Source organism: Phalaenopsis equestris, unplaced genomic scaffold (assembly GCF_001263595.1).
Source record: "Phalaenopsis equestris unplaced genomic scaffold, ASM126359v1 Scaffold233227, whole genome shotgun sequence".
Classification (NCBI taxonomy): Eukaryota; Viridiplantae; Streptophyta; class Magnoliopsida; order Asparagales; family Orchidaceae; genus Phalaenopsis; species Phalaenopsis equestris.
In genome coordinates, this window is record NW_018251180.1 from 60,881 (window position 1) to 82,954 (window position 22,074).

At 36.9% G+C, this 22,074-nt stretch overlaps 1 protein-coding gene across 9 annotated transcripts in view; it reads left to right on the forward strand.

Moving 5' to 3' along the window:
- The window catches only part of LOC110038601 (uncharacterized protein At2g37660, chloroplastic), a 27,001-nt gene extending 4,996 nt beyond the window's left edge, over positions 1–22,005 (forward strand). For 3 of the 9 annotated variants that reach the window (XM_020743479.1, XM_020743484.1, XM_020743486.1), the window contains 6 exons: positions 7,157–7,252; positions 7,412–7,492; positions 11,312–11,395; positions 11,483–11,656; positions 21,056–21,151; positions 21,738–22,005. In XM_020743479.1, the coding sequence (XP_020599138.1) occupies positions 7,157–7,252; positions 7,412–7,492; positions 11,312–11,395; positions 11,483–11,656; positions 21,056–21,151; positions 21,738–21,818 (612 nt within the window). In that variant the 3' untranslated portion in view covers positions 21,819–22,005. Of the gene's footprint in view, positions 1–7,156; positions 7,253–7,411; positions 7,493–11,311; positions 11,396–11,482; positions 11,657–20,993; positions 21,152–21,271; positions 21,321–21,737 lie in introns of those variants that run through there. The other 6 variants (XM_020743481.1, XM_020743482.1, XM_020743483.1 and 3 more) reach the window with 6 other exon arrangements.
- Positions 22,006–22,074: the final 69 nt, after the last annotated feature.

Genomic DNA, 22,074 nt, shown 5'->3' on the forward strand with positions numbered 1-22,074 from the left:
TTCCCCCATCGGCTCTCCCACCTATAGGGGCAGGTGTATCTACATTCCCCTTCCAAAGAAGTTTTTTGTTCTAAAGGTTGAATGATGGAATTTATTTTTAGATCTTTTCTTAAGCCTTCCACATCACTTCATAATCTAGCAGATTTTTCCACTTGATCAGTATCTCTTTTGCTCTAGCCTCTCCTTGGTGCAGTCCTTCGACCTCTAAAGGTTTTAGAATTACCTTCATGTCCTCTATCAATGGCGGAAGTAGTGAAGATGAGGGTGTATTAGCTCTGATAACACGCCTCAGCTGCGAAACATGGAAGACTGGATGTAGTGATAATGATAGTGATAACCTCAAATGGTAGGCCACTCTTCGATGCTTGTCGTCACCTCATTGAGTCCAAAATATCATGAAGAAAGTTTCACTCCACCTGACCAATGTCTTCTGCCTGTAAGGCCTTTGTTTCAAGTAAACCATGTCTCTGGTTGCAAATTGCATCTCTCTCCTATATCCATCTGCTTTTCTTTCACGATCTGTCTCAGTAGATACCTCTTGAGCTTCTCCAATATCTTGTCTGTCTTCTCCAAGTAATGGTCGACACTGGATATCAGTGTACTACTGCCCATAATGTAGCTGGTTAGGTGGATCCCGTTCATATAGAATCTTGAAAGGGGTGGTCTATGCTACAATTTGGTACGAAGTATTATACTACTATTCAACCCACGCGATCCACTTGACCTAAAGCTTCGGCGTATCCGGCACGAAACAACGTAGGTAACTCTCCACGCCTTTCTTGACAAGCTCCGTCTAGCAATCTGTCTGGGGATGATATGTTGTGCTTCTTTTAAGGACTGCTTCTTGTAACCTGAGTAACTCCTTCCATAATTGGCAAAGGAACACTTTGTCTTTGTTTGAAATAATGAATTCTGACATCGCAAATAGACTACTTCCGGTATGAACACCCTAGCGATTGAAGCTGCAGTATAAGGGCATCATAATGAAATGAAATGGGCATACTTGCTCAGACAATCCACTACTACTAAGATTACTGTAAACCCTTCTGATCATGACAGTCCCTTTATAAAATCTATCATAACTTTTTCTCAAATCTTCTCCGGTAAAGTTAAGTGTTGTGGCAACTCTTGGCGCCATGATCGAATACTTGTGTTGTTGGCACACATTACACCTTGCCACCATGCCCTTTATATCTCTGTGCATCCTCACCCAATAAAGCTCTGTTGATAGACGAATATATGTCTTATGCATTTCTGAGTGTCTCCAAATTGAACTACCGTAAAACTCTTGCAATAGTTTGGGATATACTTCGATATCGTTAATAACACAAATCACCCCTGATTGAGTAGCTGCTGCCCCCCAAATGCATATCTTGGATGACTGTTCCTATTCTGTAGCAACTCTACTCGTATTATCCTCAACCCTTCATCCTGCTCGCTCTCCTATCTTAGGGCTTACCAATTTAAGACCAAGGGTACCAATAATGTTGTCAGCTGTGGCTTCTCTACCTTTCTCGACAGTGCACTACGGCTTTATTCTCCAATTCTGTTTGGTATTGAATCTCAAAATCATATCTCAGTAACTTGGATAATCACCTCTAATGCTCCTCAGTCACAACCCTTTGCTCTAAAAGATACTTTAAGCTCATTTGATCTGCCCTTACTATAAAGTGTCGTCCCAACAGGTATGACCGCCACTTTTGAATGGGCAAGACAATAACCGTCAGCTCTAGCTCATATAATAACTCGAGTCTTGCCCTATTGGTGAGCACCTGGTTGAAGTAGGAAATCAACCGCTAGTTATGCATGAGTGCTGCTCCCAATCTGTACTCTGATATGTCTATTTCTACCATAAATGGTCTACTGAAGTCTGGAAATGCTAATACCAGAACAGTGATCTTGGCTCTCTTTACATGTTCAAAAGCCATTATTGTTGCTTCCCCCCCCCACTTGAAATTATCTTTCTTCAGCTGTTACATCAACTGCCATGCTATCGTGCCGTACCCCCTCACAAATTTCTGATAGTATCTGATGAGACTTTTCAAAATCTTTGGTAAAGGCCAGTCCATTATAGCCTCAATCTTTGACTGGTTCGCAGTTACTCCCGCTTTGGTCACCACATGCCCCCCTGTAAATGTAATTCTTCAAGTTGGCGCACAACTAGTACTCCACCCATCTTCTCCATGACTATCCTCAAGCTTCCCAAATGCTCCTGCTCTATACGACTGTAGATTATAATGCCGTCGAAAAAAACTAGGGTGAATTTATTGAGGTAAGGATGAAAATCCTGATTCATGAGAAACTGAAACGTGGTTGGAATGGGGCGTTGGTGAGGACAAACTACATTACCAAGAACAATTAATGCCCTTCATATGTCTCGAATGCTGTCAGGTGCACATATGCTAGATCATCTGTTGGTATCCCGACTTCAGATAGATCTTCGAGAAAATGACTACCTCATAAAACAAATCTAGCAGCTCATTAATCACAGATGTAGAAATCTTTTTTCTTTACCAATTGGACTGAACTAGAGAAGGAGCTCACACCGAGTCTGATAATCCTGACTTGGAGCATTTCTCTGATCAAATTCTTTATCTCATTCTTCTGAATCTGATGATACTGATATGATCTTACATTGATAAGAAGGATACCCTTCTTCAAGATAATGGCACGCCCATGCTCCCTCGGGAGTGATAATCCTCTCAACTTCTAAAAGATGTCAGAAAACTCTTGAACACCCTCGTGAAACTCATCTAACTTGGGATCTTGGATCTCCTTTATTCTCTATAACTCCACCAAATAGCCTAATCATGCTCTCTGTATCATCTTCACTATGGTTTTGAGTGAGACTTTGGTTTTTCATATGCTAACACCTCTTCTCAGCATCACCTTCCCACCTTCCAGCTCGAATTCCATTGTTAGGGATTTCCACTCCACCTTCATATCCCCAAGTGCCTGCAACCACTTCATTCTCAAAATCACATCAGTGCTGCCCAAGTCCAAGAGAAGGAAGTCTTCCACCACCTATAGGTCATGTAGTGTCAGAACAAATACATTGCAAATTCTTTGACTGTTTTCCACCTTCACCCTCCCCATCATGACCCCAAAGCTCCCTGTATCTACCAGCTCCAACCCTAGCTGATCTATAACTTGATTTAAGATGAAATTATGTGTGGCCCCACTGTCCACAAACACCACAATCGGTTGCTCCTTGATTCGTTTCTTCACCTTTATAGCTCGATCCGTTCCCTCACCTTCGTAGTGTGATTCAAAGTAAATCCCACTACTGAATTGAGGGACGCCTTTGTTACATCTAAGTGCAAATGCTTCTCTTCCTCCACCGCGTCTTCCTTCGACTCCTCGCTATCTGTTTCTTCCCCTTCTTGAACTAAAAAGATCTGAAGCGCACACTTCTTACAATGGTGTTCTGAGACATACTTCTCGTCACATTGGAAACATCACTCTCATATCTTGCACCTCTGCCTCAGTGATTCATTTGAAATTGCCCTAGGTCCCTATATTCCTCTCATCTGGCACCTTTTTATAAAACGACACCGTCTGGGGTCCTTGCTGCCATGACTGTCGAGGCCTTCTCGTGTAATCTTCCTGTGGTGCCGCCTTTGCTAGTCTTCTTTGCGTATTTTTTGTCTTCTACCATCTGGATGAGCTTCATCATCTCCCTCAACCCCCGCAGTCTCAATGATCGGAGGGCTGCTCGAATGTTGGGCTTTAGGCCCTTTAAGAAGTTTCCCTCTAATCCTGCCATAGAAATACCTTTAGCCGCCTCGTCAATAGCTTGAACCTCTCTCTGTATTCTATGGCTATCCTCACTTGAGTCCAAGTATACAGGTGCTTATCTAGGACTCTTACCCGAATGACTCATAAACATTCTAACAAGCAATCCTTAAACTCCTCCCACGAACGGATCAACTACCTCACCTTCATGCACTGAAAACATGCTAAGGCCTTTCGCTCCAAACATAACCCTTTTGCCATAAATTTCTCTTCCCCCATTAACCAATTTAATGCAAAGCATCCCTCCACCCGATACAACCAACTGTGTGTATCTTCCCCTTCAAAGATCGACATCTTCAGCTTCCTCACCCTTGCATTGCCACCCCAACTTTCTATCCCTCCAACATTTTATCCCATGTGTATAGGGTGAAATTCCTTCATTCGGTCATAGCCATACCTTACTCTCGCTTCTCTCCTTCCTTATTCGTGCTCCTCCGTGTCGCCGACATAACCCCTTCTCCAATTTTTGGCCTACCCCCTCCATCAGAAGTTTCTAGTCCATCCCTTTCTGGAGTTCTACGGGGAGCTCTTTATGGTAGATGCTTTCTTCCTCGCGGTCCCCTTGTTCGACCTCCTTCCCTTTGGATTTGGCCAAGGATTCTCTGATTAATTCTTGGTCAGGGTTTGCAATTTGAGTCATTTGCGTGGTCTTGGATTGCATCTCAATGAGCCTTTTTATCATCTCCTCAAGGCTATCGAATCGATACCTCATTCAGTTTTTTATCGATGAAAACTCATCTTTTATGGTGGCGAACCTTTCTTCTATGCTTGATCTGATTTGCTCTACTTTTGCTTCCAATGCATCTACCTTCTTTGTTGCCATTCTTTCATGCTCTCATTCTGATAACAATTTGACACGAACCGAAAAAAAAAATTGTGAACAAATAACGAAAAATTTACAATAAGGATGCAAGGGAACTTAAATGAGGTCTTATTTTTACTAATATCAATAAATACAAATAAGATATAACTTTGATCTGCTGTTCGAGAGGTAGCTCGCCTCTTCACAAACACTAGACACCGCTAGGAACAATCAGAGAAAAATAAATTGTAGTAATTCAAAACCTAAAACAAAACCTAGCTAATTAGCCCTCATAAATTCTCTCCAAAAGCCATTCGAACTTTCCTCGCAAACCACCCTTAATTCTCCTCCTTTTGTACGTGATTAGCGCCTGTGTGGGCCCCACCCTAACATCAAAATTATCCTCAACTCCTTCTAGTGTTTCCACCCTTGTAGGCTGGGCCGACTGGCTTGGCTAGTTTGGTCGCCTGACCGGTCCAGACTGGTTCTCCTTAGATCGGCAACTCATTTGGGGGGCTGCCCTCCTGTCGGTTCTCCCACTTGCAAGAGCAGACATATCAGTTTGGTATGGGATGTGTCTTTTCTATCACACCTTCGAACGAAAACTTATCTAAAACATTGTAGTTTCCTATACTCCACAGTTAGGATGACTTGTAAATTGAATCTTGGCCTGGCTATGATTGGCCTGGCTATGAGAGGCCTTTTTTTGTTTTTAAAATCTACTTGATTGGTACAAACCATCATTTTTATCCCTTCATATCAAATCATTACCTCGCGAGAACTTTGTTTAAATTCAATTTGAATTTAAATAAAATGTTTTCATTGATCTCAAAAGTTATTGATAATGTTAGGAGTTATACTAGAAAATACTTTATTCTTGTGAGAAATTATGAGGAATAAATTATTTACTTAGATTAAGGAGTTATTTTTTTTTCTATTTTATATTTATTTCTTTAGATATGAGTTATTTCTTTCTTATTTTAGACTTTCCTATTTTATGTTATTTTCTTTATCTCTAAATAATTAATATGATTTAATTATTGGAGATATAGGTGATATATCTTTCATTTTCATGTTATTTCTTTCTATTATCTTTTCTATTCTAGGATTCATTTAAGGGTTATTTATACCCCTCTTATATTAATGAAATAATTTTGTATTCCACTTTATTTCGCATTATTCTGAATTTCTACATGGTCACAGAGCCAAATTTCGTGCCCTAGCCACCGGTCATCCTTTGAGAGTTGTCGATCTCCCTTTCTGCCATTGTCCCTGCGAGAAGGGAGGGACTCTTTCTCTCCACGCAGGCCCTCGCCGCCTGAGCAGGGATTTGTAGGTCCTTTCTCCCGGTAATCCCAAGCCGCGGCCTTGCGGGCAAGTAGAGTTGCAATCGCCCTCTGTGATCCTAACCCATATCTTATCTTTATGATCCCAACCCGCTTCTGCCCGTTGCGGGAGCCAACAATTTGAGAGCGTTTTTCTCTCTATTCGAGCGTAGAGACGCCAAGGGGGCAAATTTTTCTCTCTAGTGGAAATCCCATATTTGGTTTTAAAAGGGATTGTGCCAAGACATCTTAATCCTGCATACAAAACTTTTTCGCGTTATCAACTCTCCCTCTTGCATACGTTTTTCAGTTATTAGAACTTTCTAAACGCGGAGAAGGTGACTTGAGCGACTCTCCTCTCACTAGAGAAATCCCGGAAAAGGGAGCTATTTTCCCAGTTGTCTTCTCTCCAAATTTTAGCCATTGAAAAAAAGAAAGGAGGACCCCTTTATTCCCTTCCTGCTATTTTTTATTGCGCCTGTTCCCTGCATCAGTCTGACTTACCTGATTTCAGCTTTCCCTTGAGGTGCAGCTACCCCGCCGCCTTCCCTGCAGGTCATTCCCGTTGTTCTTTAGTAACTGTTCCCTGCAACAGTTTGACTTACTGGTTTCCAAGTAGTCTGGCTTCTCTTATTTCCTAAGTTGCTTGCTTGGCGCCACCACTCTGGCTTCCATTACGAAAGTGAAGGCATTGGGTGGATATATGACTAGGCAGGGAGAGAGTCCAATAATTGCCTTAGACTAACTTTCTATATAGTCCATCTAGTGATTTATTTAGTGCAGGTGTTTCTGTGGCTTCGTCCTGTCCAAGATATTTTTGTGCAGGTGCCTTATTTCTTAGTGCCCCTGGTTTTCTTCATTACAATGGAATGTTTTTTCTTGATGTTGCACCACTTTCCCGTCGAATCAAAGGAAAACACAAGAAATTGCATGAATTTAGATATGCGAAAATCATATGCTTTAGTTTTTTCTTGATTAGATGCATCATGACGTGCTTCAATGCATTTGACAAAGGTACAGACATTAATGCATCTATCTCCTCTGAAGCTTTTCCTGCAGCAGGGTTATTTGTATCCCCTCTCATATCAATGAAATTATTCTGTATTTCACTTTATTCCGCATTATTCTGAATTTTAATGGATAATCTATAAATAAAGATATCTCACTCCTTATCATTTGTGGCCTTTTTTTCCTTTTAGCACTACCATAAAAAAATGTGATCTTAGCTTTGTAGATGGTAATCTTATTGCTGATCGTCAAGCGGGCTCGAATAAAAGCCTTGGTCAAGGATAAAAAGGCTTCTGTTGATGCTTTCGGAACATATGTTGAGGTGACCATCATCACTTATTAGTTTCCTTGATATACATTTTGTTAGTCATTGTTTCAGAAGCTACTATTTTTTGATGAAGAATCTAAAATTTTCTCATTCACCATGACTGACTATTATTATTATTATTATTATTATTATTTTTCTGTTGTTAACATGAAGGCACTGGTTGGAGACTTAAGTAACATGGCATTCCTATCAAAGGCCTTGAGGGGTGTTCGTGCTATAATTTGCCCCGCAAATGTAAGAATGCTTGGCTCATTATGGTAAATTCTGCAATTTCTTGTAATTATCTTACATGTTTTTAGGTGATGTAGTTTTCTACATTCAAAGATGGAGCTTATCAGGAGTAAAGGCTCTAGACTATCAATTCTTATTTAGAAATAAGCACTAAAGTTATGTCCTTAACCTTTCTATACTCTCCAATACAAAGGCGAGATAGATTTAATTTTTAATTAATCTTCAACAACACCTACAGACCATAATTCGTATAAAAATTCTTGCGATCCTCATTTCTTAGATGTAAGTATGCACCAATTCCTTCGGTACATTTCTAAATCAATATAATATGCACATGCTGATTATTTTGGTAGGTCTTCAAAATACTTTCTATGAATACTCCATTAGAAGTAATCATAAAGTGTTGCATTGAGGAAGAAGATTTTTCTAATCCCACCACATATAGAGAATGGGTAGGCAGTCTAAACTATTCAAGTCTTACTCGGTGGGATATTTCTTTCGTCGTTTGATAAATAACTTTGTTTATGCAAAATATTCATTACTCATCTTTTGCAGTTGTTTGTCAAATTATTCGATATCTTATGGGAACATCAAGCCTTGGTTTATTCTTTCCAAATGATGTTCATTCTTAGCTTGTGAGATATAGTGATATGGATTGAGCACAGTGTTTCAATACTCGCAGATTAGTCACATGTTGGTGTATGATTTTTGGTGATTCTTTGATCTTATGGAAGTGTAAATGACCGTGTCTAAATTATCTGCAGAATTTAAATATCATGCAATGTTTGTTGCATGTTCATAAATTTTCTAGCTATGTGGACTTTTATCTGAACCAGGCTTTCTGCAATTAAGTTCTGCCCCTCTACATGCTGACAATATAAGTGGCATTCAAATTGCTGTTGATTTAGTGTATTATGAGAGTACCAAGCATTTGAAGTTGATTGTCACTCAATTCTAGAAGCCTTCAATGTTCATATTATTTTGTCTTCGTCACATATCCACAAACCTTCAAGTTGTAGGCAAAGACTTTGACAACTAGCATGAAATAGTGAGTTGGTATCAATGCATACATTAATATGAAATTAATCTCCATGAATTATGACTAGATCAGCTTTTTGTATGCCATCTCATTTATCTGTATGCTCATAAAGTTTACCTCCATGAATCTATATAGGCTCTCTACATGACACATTTCTGTCATCAATCCATATGCTCATGAATGTCATCTCACCGAGCCGCATGCAAATTAAAGTTTTGCTCTTGATTGTGTATACTTCCTATTAAGTAATCCTCCTGGGAGTGTATAAACATGGGTTGATAGATAAAATAAAACTAAGGTTATTCCATGCTCCTGTTTATTTGACGTATTCTTTAATAATTTCTCAAACTCCAGTTTCTATGAGGAAATTATTTTCATATGTCCATTCAAATGTTTACCTATCGCTTGACGCTTTTGCATTACCTTCTAAATTCTACACCTGAAAAAACTGCTGCTATTTAACACAATACTGGAAAAAAAAGTAACTAGCAGCGGATAATTCTGCTTGGAATAGGATCAAATTCCCATGCTAAGCCCTATTTCCGGTGGTTTTAATTCTGATGCAAAAATGCAGGCCGCAAAGCTATTAACATCAAAAAACTTCCACGACTAAGGTTTGCAGCATCTTTGTGACGAAAATGATCAGACGTAATGTTTAACGATTGATATTGCGTCTGAGCATTCCGACACAAATTTGTGTCAGCTTTGCGTCGAAATATTCCGTTGTAGAAATGCATGCGACAGGATTCAACGATAGCCTATTAACGTATGAATTAGTGTTAGATGGTGTTAGTCACGATGTTGTGTATGAAAATCAGACGTAAAGTAGACACAAACCTGAACTAAATTTTAAAAAAAATAAGAAACCAATAAATTTTTTTACACTTGTATTCCACATGTAATCATCACTAACATCAATCATAGCTCACAATAGTTTTAACAAACATATAGCGACAGTGACAATAAATAGAATCATCATACATAATACAAAATCTAATCTATAATCCATCGAACATATAAATTTTTAATATGTAAATGAAAAATAGATTTACAGAATGTCATGTTCAAATATAAAATAAAAAAGAAAACATCGAATCTTTTTGGGGCATCATCATTATGGTCATCTTGTTCTCTTCCTCCTAATTCACAACACTAAGAGGTCGCTTGCCATGAAGATCTACTACTTGCTTCAGCTTCGCAACAGTAGCCTCGGGCCTCATATCTTAGATCCCTGGCACTGAGCTCCTTATTTAATGTGGATCACGCTTGACAAATTTACCATGTTCAGATGATGACCTTTGACTCTGAGTTGTCCAGTAGTGTTTAACCTCATATACAAAATCTTGAGCGCCGATTTCGTATACTCTCCCATTCTTCTTTCCAACAACTTGCCTCCAAATCTCATTGTCAGACTGGTCAGAAAATGACTGACTACTACAACTGCCAACACTTGTTGGGCTTTGACTCTGGCTATGGCTGTTCTTAATGCACTCTTAGTCTTACATAATTAAAATCAAAGAAATAATTAATATTTTATATTAAAATTGTAAAAAATTCTAGAAATAAAAAAATACTTAATTTATATGGACACGTCAAGATATGTCGAAGACCCATTGCTACATCCCCTAGCGCCCGGGGATGCAACTCGACAAAGACGGGCTCCCGTCCAAGCTCTTGAGTCTGTTAGTATGTAAAAAGAGTAAATATTGGATACTTGCATTAGTGAATTGTCGAATATTGAGGGAATTTTCAAAATTTTCTCTAATACCCATTGCTACTAGATAATTGCATTAGTGTATATGTAGATAAATCTAACATATACACACTTGCGTGTGTGTACACACGCATAAAAGTAAAGGGGGTGCATATACATATCACCCAATTCTTATGTATTTAAATATCTAAAACTTAAACTTTAATTTTTACAAATTTTAAACAAGATTAAAAACACAAAATTCTTTCATTTACATGCATACCACCCAATTCTTATAGATTTTCATAACCCCAAACCTAAACGATAGAAATCATGCATTCCTAACACATCACTATAAGCATTGAGACAACCTTGAACTTAAATGAATTGGCCTTGAAAAGATAAAAGGATTTGAGAAAATGCCAAGGAGAACGGAGAAATGATCAATTACCTCGGATGGTAAGGAATCACCGGATCACCGCGAGGCTGCCTTTGATAAAGAACGCCACAAGGTCACTGAAAGTTTGCCAGAGGAAGATTTGAAGGGAACCCTAGTTTTGCATGAGCCAATAGAACATTGGATAGAAAAAAGAGAGTGTGAATGAGAGGCTAGTGGAGGTTTAAAGAGCCTTACTTTCGAAAACTTTGTGGCAGAAAGACCTACCGATATCTGACTTTAGTAAGTGAGAATCGGTGCATCAGACACTTTAACCGCTTTTTCCTATGCAAAATATTTTTGTCGGATATTCAGCGAAAATCGGACGCAAATATTTGCATAAAAAATTTTTAGACTCTAATTTAGATGATATTTACCTATATTCCTGTTGTTGCACTTCAAGTAATTTGGCTTCTAGAACTCCTTAATCTCCAAGAAGAATTCGCTTTCTATTATTCATTCAGATGTTTATGTGCCATTAGCTGTTGAGGATAGAAAGCATTGAGATGAATTTTGTGTAATCTTTTTCATTTTGCATTTCCAGGATATGCAAAGCATCTCTTTGTTGTTCATATGTTTTCTACTATTAAGAATATGAATGGCTTGCCCGCTCCACTAGTTTTACAAAAATGTTTCACCTCTAACTTTTTTCAGATTATAATGGCATATTTGCAGGATGGTTTTTTCAGTGTTGTTGGGCTTATGAAAGGTATAGAGCATGTTATTCTTTTATCACAGGTTCTCCCCTACCCTTGTGCTATAGTACTTTTATCTTAGATTTGGCAACCAACCCCCTACCAACAATTTGTTTCTGTAAGGTTCCAGTTGGATGCTTATAAAGGTTCTGGGATATTTCAAGCCATCATAAACAAGAGGTTGAGGAAGTATGCAGAGAGGGATGAGGAGGTGGTTATTACTTCTGGGATCCCTTACACTATAGTAAAGGCTGGATTGCTTCAGGATGTCCACAGTGGCGAGCAAGGTTTCTGCTTCGATGAGGTTATATAATTGTCCACGAATCCCTTTTCTTGCCATTCATTCCATGTTTTGAGATGCATCGTTTTTGTTAAAAACTCTTGTAAATAGTGAGTAAATAAGAATGTCTCCACATTAACCAATTATTGAACTCGGATGGTTCATAAAGATGTATTAAATTCTAAACTATATTCCAAACCCCTTAGGACTTCTTATTGGAAGTTGTCAAGAAGTTGAGGATGGAATTATATTTGTTAATGGGAAGGCTTGATGAATATATTTAAGATTTTTTTTTTCCTTCTAGCTCTTAAAGTTCCACCAACTACCACATTCCCATTACCATTCTTTCTCGTCTGTTTGAGCCAGGGCATGATTGTTGTATACTAGAAAATTCTCTATCGTGAAAAAATTTGAAGTCATAGCTCAATATAATTTTTCAGCTTACACAGATTGAAATGTAAGACAATCTGATTTTTTATGTGGAATTCCACTATATAATTATAGATACAGAGGTTCACTCTTCACCATAACTAGAGAAAATTGAATTACAAAATTATTTTGAAATTACAACTGCTTTGATATAACCCAATAAATACAACTGTATAAGGGTAGTTTGTACTATACAATAGCTGTAGTTGGATCACAACAATCATAGTTGGGCTGCAATAACCGTAATTAGGATATAACCGTTGGTGGTGATTGGCAATTAATAGTAATTCTCGATTTTACATTGCACTTCAAGATTTATGCTTTAGTTGTCAATTCACTCTTCTCTCCTCCTCTCCTCTCTCTTTTAAGTGAAGAATGAGACTTGTTTATAATTTTTGAGAGAATATTTTACTAAATTTATCCATAATCTCAAAACATTCAATCACACGGTCCACATTGATTCACTTGATGACATTTCATTTTTTTTATAATTTAAGTGCTTTAATGAAATCAAAATTAATTGATATTGGGCTCATTTGATTTCTCTCATTTAGTCTCTTGTTTTAACTATAGGCATGCCAAATTTTGAGATCATTTGACATTCCAATTTTATGCCAATGCCTTCTACTACGCTTCAGGTGTTTGATATGATGAGCTTATCTAGACTCGGATTGGATCACTTTTAGTCATTAGATTTGTATTGTCGAGATGCTTAGTTTAATTTTAAGTTTGTTAAAATCAGAATGATCGTAAATTTCATTAGGAAAGTTTTTTTAGCCAAAATGCATCGAAATTCATGTTTATTACTTCTCAACCCCAAAAGGCATTTTATTGGTTTGATAAAGGCATTTTATTGTTGATAGTCACAATTCTTTAGTCATGTTTATTACTTCCCAACCCCAAAAGATGGAGTTACGAGTTGTGTTTCAACTTCCTACATTGTCGTCTATTCCATCACATACTGAGTTTGTTTGCCATTGCTGCACTACCCTATGACTACAAGATATTCAATGATATTACATTTAAGATTATACATCATGCATAATACCAGCCAAGTTCACAGTTTCTAGATCTTCTTTATGATCTAATTATACATGCTGATAATGATAAATATGTTCATAAACCAGTTCTTCCAATTTCTCCACCACGGGCAATAGACTTCGAAACAAAGGGTTTTTGCATAATTCTTTATGAGAAGGGTTTTTTCTGGCTTGGGAGAGTTGGTTCACTTCACAAGAAATTAGTTGTGTTTTTTTTTCAGCTATTTCATTTAAATCGGAAGCTATGGATTTATTTTAGTTGAAATTAAAATTAATTATCCTTTTGGAATATTAAATTTGAATTTAAATGATTGAATAGGATTATATTATATTTGATTTTAATCTTATCTTTTATAACCTTATTTTGGAATGAATTCATAAATTATTTAAATTTGAAGCTGTCGCTTTTCTCTCTCTTCTCTATTTTCGAGTAATCAATGGAATTTGAAGATTCTGATTTTTTCTATCTTCTTTATCTTCTAATACCTGATCCTTCTCTCTCTGCTACCCTGATTTGCATCAAATGGCTAGAAGAAAAGTTTCTTAATCATAAAATATCTCTTTTTTTTGGCATTAATTCTGTTTCCTGCTTCTGGATCTAGTTACTTATAAAATACTTTTTTTGGTGAAGAATAGCCTAAAACACACCAATTTAGATTTTCATGGGCCGTAACACTTGAAAAACATAGGCATTCAATGTCAGGAGGCAAAGTAAATATTGAGTTTCATGATGCAACAGGCATTCTTAACCTAAGGGGTATAGTTGGCATTATTTTAATAATGTGGAAAGCAATTCGGACAGCTTAATTCCCAATTTTTTTTTGTTGGCAAATCAGGCTTAGAAAGTGCATGAAGAATTTAAGATGTTTGTTTTTCCTAAAAAAAAAATTGCAGGTACTCCCCAACAGCTCTAGTTGGAGTTCTTTTTTGAGATTTTTGAATCATCAATTGTCAAGTTGCGTATGTTTATTACAACTTTTTACTGATACTTAATATTTTTAAATATTACCATGATAATTTAAAAACTTCATGAGCATTTTCATATCTAAAATCTTCTTAGTTTGCAAAGTAATTTTGAATCATCTCACAAGAAACATGTTTTATTCATGGAACTTAATTTTTTGATTAAAAATAGTAAATCCATGTTCAATCAGTATAGTTTAAAGTAAAACTAATTGATAGTTATATGCTGCAGTTTTAGGGATCCAGTAATCAGAATGAATAAGTCTATTGGGAGACTTATTTTAACTTGATAAATTTGGATCAATCAGTTTAGCTTACAATAGAACTAATATATAGGTATGTGCTGCAGTTTTAGAGATGCATTAATCGGAATGAATAAGACTATTGGGAGACTTATTTTAACTTGTAAATTTGGAAATTCTGTTCTGGAATTTATAGCCATTTGATGACAATTTTGGTGAAGGTAAGGGAGTTAGGAAAAGCTCTTGATGACATAAAGGTTTACTTAATAGAGTGTTAATATTATCATCAATTGATTAGAAGGTGTAACTCAACCTAAACAAAAAATGTAGTATTCCGGTCAATAACTTATCATTGCATCATTAAAACTAACATTCCTCAAACGATGCATCAGGCATTAAAATTAGAAGTCAACTTGTGTACATAAGAACAAATGGAAACATTGAGGAATTATTTAGCTTGGAATTAACTTGGTACAAAATCACTGGCACAAAATAAATTTAAAACTTCTTGAGACATTCAATGGAAGTAATTGGAGAATGAGGATTCATAAAATTGATCCCAAATAATTTGGATGACACCAATGATGATTATGATCGTTCCATTTCTTCCCCACTCTTGAAGAGATCATATTCATAATTATATCTTTATACTATTTAGGACGAAGTGATATAGGAGAAGATTCAACAAGAATAGTCAAGAAAGCAATCGGAGACTGAAAAAAAATAACTTGAACGAAGACGAGATGCACTTATCAAATAAAAGATCCAGGATATAAGTGTTTCCTACGCTTCACAATGATCGGGATACAGAAATGACCACCCGAAGGATTGCCAAAGGAAGAAAATCCGAGATGTCTCCACCAACAACAGAGGGATACAGTTGTCACAATCCAACATCGTGGATACAAGATTCGTCCCCATCTGGGAACCATAAAGGGAGCACCATCCCTCACAAAACTCAAATGAACAAAAGACCCCTAATATAGTAAAATACATATTTATAGTTAATAAAGAATGTATACCTAATTAAAAAATAGGCGAAAATATCCTTGTTGTTATTAGGAGTCGGCAATAGTCCCAAGAGCGAGGGCCGACTTGCTATCCCCCACCTAGGCCAAACCAGTTCGGGGTCCCCTCTCTGCCTTGTGTCAATCTAGCGTGGTTATTGGAGCTTCAACTTTATTCGTTGAAGCTTCTGACTTCTTATGATATGACATCAGGTCGGCCACATTGAAGGTGGCAGAGCTGTTGTAACCTCCCGAAATTGGAGGGCCTTTGGTTTCCAACACTTGTCCCCTCGGTGGCATGACTAGGGTTTAGGTTTGAGAGGTAAATGAGGGTGTATGCGACTAATTTAGGGTGCAGAAAAACTATTTAGGGTTGTTGATTTTGAAAATCAGCATGGGGGCATTAGAGTTAGGTCAAGAATTAGCTATAGTTTGGTGGCTTTAGGGTTGGGATGTGAAAGATGGTGTATGAGGCTGATTTAGGGTGCATAAAAATTGTTTATGTTTGTTGTTTTGAAAATTAGCTAATGGGAATTAGGGTTAGGTTAAGATTTAACTATTGGTTTTGTGGGTTTAGGTTTGGGAGGATTTTGGGTAAACCTAGAATGAAACTAGAGTTAGTCTATTTTTGATATCAAATGATATCGGAGGAGTGGTTGCAGAAGATTTAATAAAAACAATAAAAAAAAACAATCTGAGACAGAAAAAAACAACTAGAATAAAGACGAGATATACTAATCAATATCTCGTATCCGATCGGGATACAATATATCAACACGCAAAGGATTAAAGAAGCACGGAGAGTCAAGATGTCACCACCAACAATGGAGGGATACAGTTGCCACCAACAATGGAGGGATACAGTTACCACCATCCAACGTTGTGGATATAGACTCGTCCCTATTCCTGAATTACAAAGAATGCACCGACCCTTACGAAATTCAAATGAATGAAAGATATGATAATGACTACATATTTATAATCAACAAATGAATAACCTAATTAATAAGTGAAAAAAATACCCTTGCTGTTATTAGGAGTGGGCGACAACCCTACCCCTAGAGAGTGGGTTGACCTGCTCTCCCTCAGTTGGGCTGAATTGGTCTAGGATCCCCTCCTTGCTTCTTGTTAATGTGCTTCAGGTAGTGGAGCTTCAAGAAAATATCTTAGCGGTAGTGCGAGGGTAATTACTGTCACTACATCTCTCGTTTCATCTTCTCTCAAGAAGACCCCGCCCTCTTTCTCTTCCACCTCAGGTTCTCTCACCACAAATAAACATTTTTCTTCAGCTTAGTAGCAGTGAACTTCACTCTTTTGTCATCAGGCACTTCATTGTTTTCAAAGATCTGCTCAACTGTTTGCATCCACTCAAGAAAATCATCTAGATCTATTCTCACCAAATCTCTGTATCCTCAAATCGACATGTCATCTCTGTATCTTCTAATAAATAGTCCATCTCTATGTCCTCTAACAGACATTTTATTTTTTATTTTATTGAAAATGAACAGACAGCTCATTTTTGCATCCTCTAACAACCCCCTCATCTTTATATCCTTTAATTGACATCTCATCTTTGTATCCTCAAGCAAATACCTCATCTATGTATCTTCCAATAAGCACTTCAGCTCTAGGCCTCCGCTGATGCGTACCGTAAAGCGTTGTGGGTTGTCTTTTTTTCCACTAAAATCATCCCTACAAAAGAGATTCAGTTGTTTTTCTCACTCTCTTGTATGAATTTCACTATTATGGTCGATGGTGATCCCGACCTGGGTTCTTTCCTCAATGACATCGAGCGATATCGTACTTGGCAGATTTCTGATCGAATTCTGACAATTGTCTCCTCAGGGCATGGTTAGGGTTTTGGGTGCAGATAGGTGGATGAAGGTGTGTAGGGTGGAGGGAAATAAAAATTTGGGGGGTATTAGAAACCCTAGGATATGACTAAGGTCAGACTAGCTCTAATATCAAATGATACCAGAGAAGGGGGTTTGAAGAATAATCAAAAAAGCAATTCAAGACAGGAAAAAAACAACCATAACAAGACGAGATGCATTAATCAAATAAAATATACAAGATATAAGAGTTTCATACTCTCACAACCAATATGGCTGCAATAATCACCACCTAAAGGATTGACTGAGGAAGGAGCAGAATGTCACCAACAACAATAGAGGGATACAATTGCCACCACTTAACGTTGTGGATACAGACTCGTCCTGATTCGAGAACCACAAAAGGAGCACCAACCCTCACAAAACTCAAATGAACAAAAGAATCCTAATCCAAAGCTAGATATTTATAATACACAAAGGACCTAAAATTATTTAAAAAAACTTATGAAAATACTCTTGCTGCTATTAGGAGTGAGCGACAACACTTGCTCTAGAGAGAGAGACGATTTGAGCGCCCCCTGTGGAATGAACTGATTTGGGGTCCCCTTACCACCCTGTGTCACAAAGAGAACAAGAGAAGTAGGTACACTAGTGATATGCTTAATGTTTTGTAGGATACAGTGTCAAGGTTTGAGGCTTTCTCAATGCAAATAATGTACTGATGTAGAAAATAAATATAAAACACCTATTTTATTGAATTTTATGAAGGCATGCAACGTAATATTCTGCTAACTAGTTTACAAAATCTACAGAGAAGTCCAATATATACCACAAACAATTTGTTAATGCTAGTGATGAAATGTAACTAATTAAATCTGCATGATTGATAATAGTTCATTTTCATAGATGACATAAAATCACATGAGACAAAGAATAATTTTGTGTTGTGTGGTCAAGTTCAACTTGTTGATCACCAGTGTAGATGCTGTATTACTACTGCAACCATATATAACGAGACTGTACATATTTCCCTGTACGAGATAATGGGCATGAAAGCTATTGTGGTGTAACCACGGTTTCTTCCTCATGAGCTCAGTATGAATGACCATTCGATTACTAAACTATCTCCATCGTCAGCTAGAAGTTGGTATTCCTCCTTTGTGTATCACCTTCTTTAGTGCCTTTTGTGTCACTATCTATATTTTCCGCTGCTCTGTACTCGGTGAAAGAGATCATCCTCCTTTGTGCAATCGGACACAATATGCCCAAGCGTGACACTTGAATCAATACTTAGATGGGATGAATTTGGCAGTGTTGGTGGTCTCTACCTTTCGTTCACTCTCGATTGATTTCTCTTTGCGTGGGTTCTTCTTGAATGCTCCATTAGGTTTACTCTTATTGTCTGATCTTGGGGTTGAATTCTGACTGTAAAGTGTGGTGGTCATCTGGTGACGTTACTGTTTCTCCATCTTCAAAGCTAAGGCATGTACATCAAGTAGGGACTAATATGATTACAATTGCACTGCATTACTGATGAATGATTTCAATCTTCTTAAATATATTGCTATTGTGTGCTTCTTCTGTTCTACCAATTCAATTTCAGCATAATTTAATCAATTTAAGGTGTGTACTCCTTTACAGAAGAATCTCTGTGGTGTGGGTTGCAGAGTTCTATGAATATTTCATGTCACAAATGCATGGGGATATTTGCACTGGATCACTTTTTTCATCTTGAACCAAGTAGTGATTTTTTTTCCTTCATGTTGGCATAGGCTCTTCAAATTTTCTCACCACAAGGATGACTTCCTAAGTTTGATGATCGCTAATTTAACTCCTTTGTTATGAAGAAAGTCTTTACAAAAACAACAACAACAACAACAACAACAACAAAGCCTTAATCCCACTACGTGGGGTCGGCTACATGAATCCTTTTTCTCCATTGCGTCCTATTTAGTGTCATATTTTCATTTAGTTCTAGTAAATTAAGATCATTTTTAATACAATAAGCCCAAGTCTTCCCAGGTCTACCTCTGCCTTTCTTAACACAAGTCGAATCTAAAACATCTACTCTTCTAATCGGATCATCAGATGGTCGACATTTAATGTGACCAAACCATCTAAGACGACTTTCTATAATTTTGTCCGTCACAGGAGCTACACCAACCCTATCACGAATATATTCATTTCGCATTTTGTCTCTAAGTGTAAAGCCACTCATCCACCTAATCATTCTCATCTTGTAAAGCCACTCATCCACCTAGTCTTTGGACTAAAAAATTCATTCCTTTCTTTGGAGTCACTCAATAATCTTATTCGGATCCATGTGACCTTTAAAATTCGGTAATTCTACTTTTACTCCAAAGTTATTACTTCTCTGATATTTCATGTTAAATCAGCATGACATCGACTCTTCATCACTTGAAAGTTTTTAGTGGAAGGGATCCACTTCCTCCTGTAGATCTGACGATTCACTGTTATGGTTATGAGTAACCTCACAAGGTTATCTCCTCTGAAAGGCGACTAACTTTTGTTTGGAGGATTTTTCACTGCATATTCTTCATACTAATCTCCTAAACACCATGTTGATTTTTTTTTGACAACATGACATCTCATTCTTCCAATGAAAACTTTGACAGAGAAGGAGGTTTAGGGTTAGGATTAGATGATGTAGGATTTTTTTTTCGTATTTATTTCTCTGTTGGTCGAAGTGCTTAAGTTTTTTGTGGATGCAGGAAGGCTGACTTTTGAAAATTTTTAGGGCTAGGAATGGATTTAGAAATCATTAGGGTGTGGTAGGGGAAATTTTGTGATAAGTATGAGATTGATAAATCCCTGAAACTTTAGGGTTTGTTAGGATTTAATACAAAATGACACTATTCTTGAGCTCTTAAAATGGATTAGGATGTGGATTTTACAGGGAGGTGGTTATGAAATAGTACGAGAATGAGAGTAAGGGTAGTCGACGACGTTTGGATGGGAATAGGGGTGAAATGTACTGTTGGACAGCATTATCGAGTGGTTCAGTGGCTGTCTGGACTGAAACAGTGGTCGAATGATGAAACGACGAAGTATGAGTGGCAAGGACGATTCACGGCTTGTTCCTGAGCAAGCTATAGACACACCATTTGTAGAAGGAAGATGATACAACACTCTTTAGGGTAGAAATTAGATAATACAATCACACACAAAACAAAGATAATATTTCAAAACTGTAATCATAATTTCCGAACTGATTTTTAAATATCTGGTTGGTGTAAAAGCAAGTTGATTGAATTTGAAATTATTGCTTAGAGTTTTACTGATGATCTACCATCTCAATATAAGGTTATTGAAGTAAATGGATGAATTAGAACACATTTTTTATATCCAGTGTATAAATCTTTCCTTTGGAAGACTGTTACATAACACAGCAGACCCGGTTCTGAAGTCGAAAGAGTACATTCTTATGAGGGAAGTTTCAAAATGGTCCCTTAATTTTTTGCAGAAGGTCATTTTAATCTCAGAGTTTATAGAAGTGTCAATTTAGTCCCCAGAGTCTTTTAATATGGGTTCAAGTAGTCCATATCGACGATTATTTTAGCTCCCATTAAATGTGTATGGGGACTAATTTAACACTATTGTAAACACTAAGTTTAAAATAGCCCCATGTAAATAGGCATGGGACTATTTTGACACATTATTCAATTTCCTATTTTCCATTTGCCTTATAACATATAACTACTAGTCATATGTGTATACCACGGAAATATTACTATGATAGGAGTTTGTATCACATAATTGCATTTTTGCATTTTCTTGTAATTTCTATGTTTCCGTATGCCTTCTGATAATGTAAGAATTATATGAAGGCGTATCGCAGAGTTTAGCATTTATCCCAAGAAATGCAACTGCTGTTTGTGCATATTCATAGGGTGTAGCATCAAGAGGAAGACTTGACAGAGAAGTTGCTGCTCGTATTTGTGTGGAGGCACTTGATGTAGTTCCAACGAAAGGCTTGATATTTGAGGTTTGTTTCATATCTATATATATTTATGTTTCTCTACCAAGAAATTTTAACCGTTTTTATGCATTAGGTTTATAAAAAATTATAATAAGTTTTAGAATTTAAATATTCCCAATTGACCAGGCTTGGACATTGGGCAGGTCAGCTTCCTACTCACAGATTCAGAAAAGCAGTAATGATTACTTCTTATTAAGCTTTTTTTTTTGGTTAATATCACTATAGCTTTGCCAGATGCAAGGCTTGACTTTTAAACCACCTGATTGCGAAATTCACCATTTAAGAATGCACCATTTGAAGGGGCTTTGGTTCTTGAGTCTGCTTTATTATAATATATTATTTGTAGATATCATCTATTTGTTTGTTGTAATTTTTAAATATCAATTTCTTAATGACACTTCTGCCTTATTTTTTGACATGCAGCTGTCACCCAAATCTGTCAACGCATAAATAAACTTTAGGCTAGCAAATGATCTAATATGACAAAAATGAAGATGTGTAATTATTATTGATAATTCCAAATAAAATTATATTATTGTCCCTCCCAACAAAAAAGAAAGACCATTCTAACTGACGATTTTGGCTTCTGCAGGTGGTAAACGGAGATGAGAAGGTTGAGGATTGGAAAGAATGGTTTGCTGCAAAGATTAGGAATGCTGAAGAGCTGCAATGATCATCTCTATACTGTTCATTCCTTGGTTCTTTGTGTCTCTTAGTTTGAATCTTTTCAATTATTACAATTGAAAGAACAATATCCCTCAAATTGTCTTGAAGGATGTTTAGCTTGTTATTATTATTATTTTTATTTCATGACCTGCAGAGCTTGATTTTTTATTGATATAACTTGACGATTACAGCTATTACCGTTCCTCTCTAAATTGAAACCAAATACTCAATGTACAAGGCTATATATATATATATATGATATT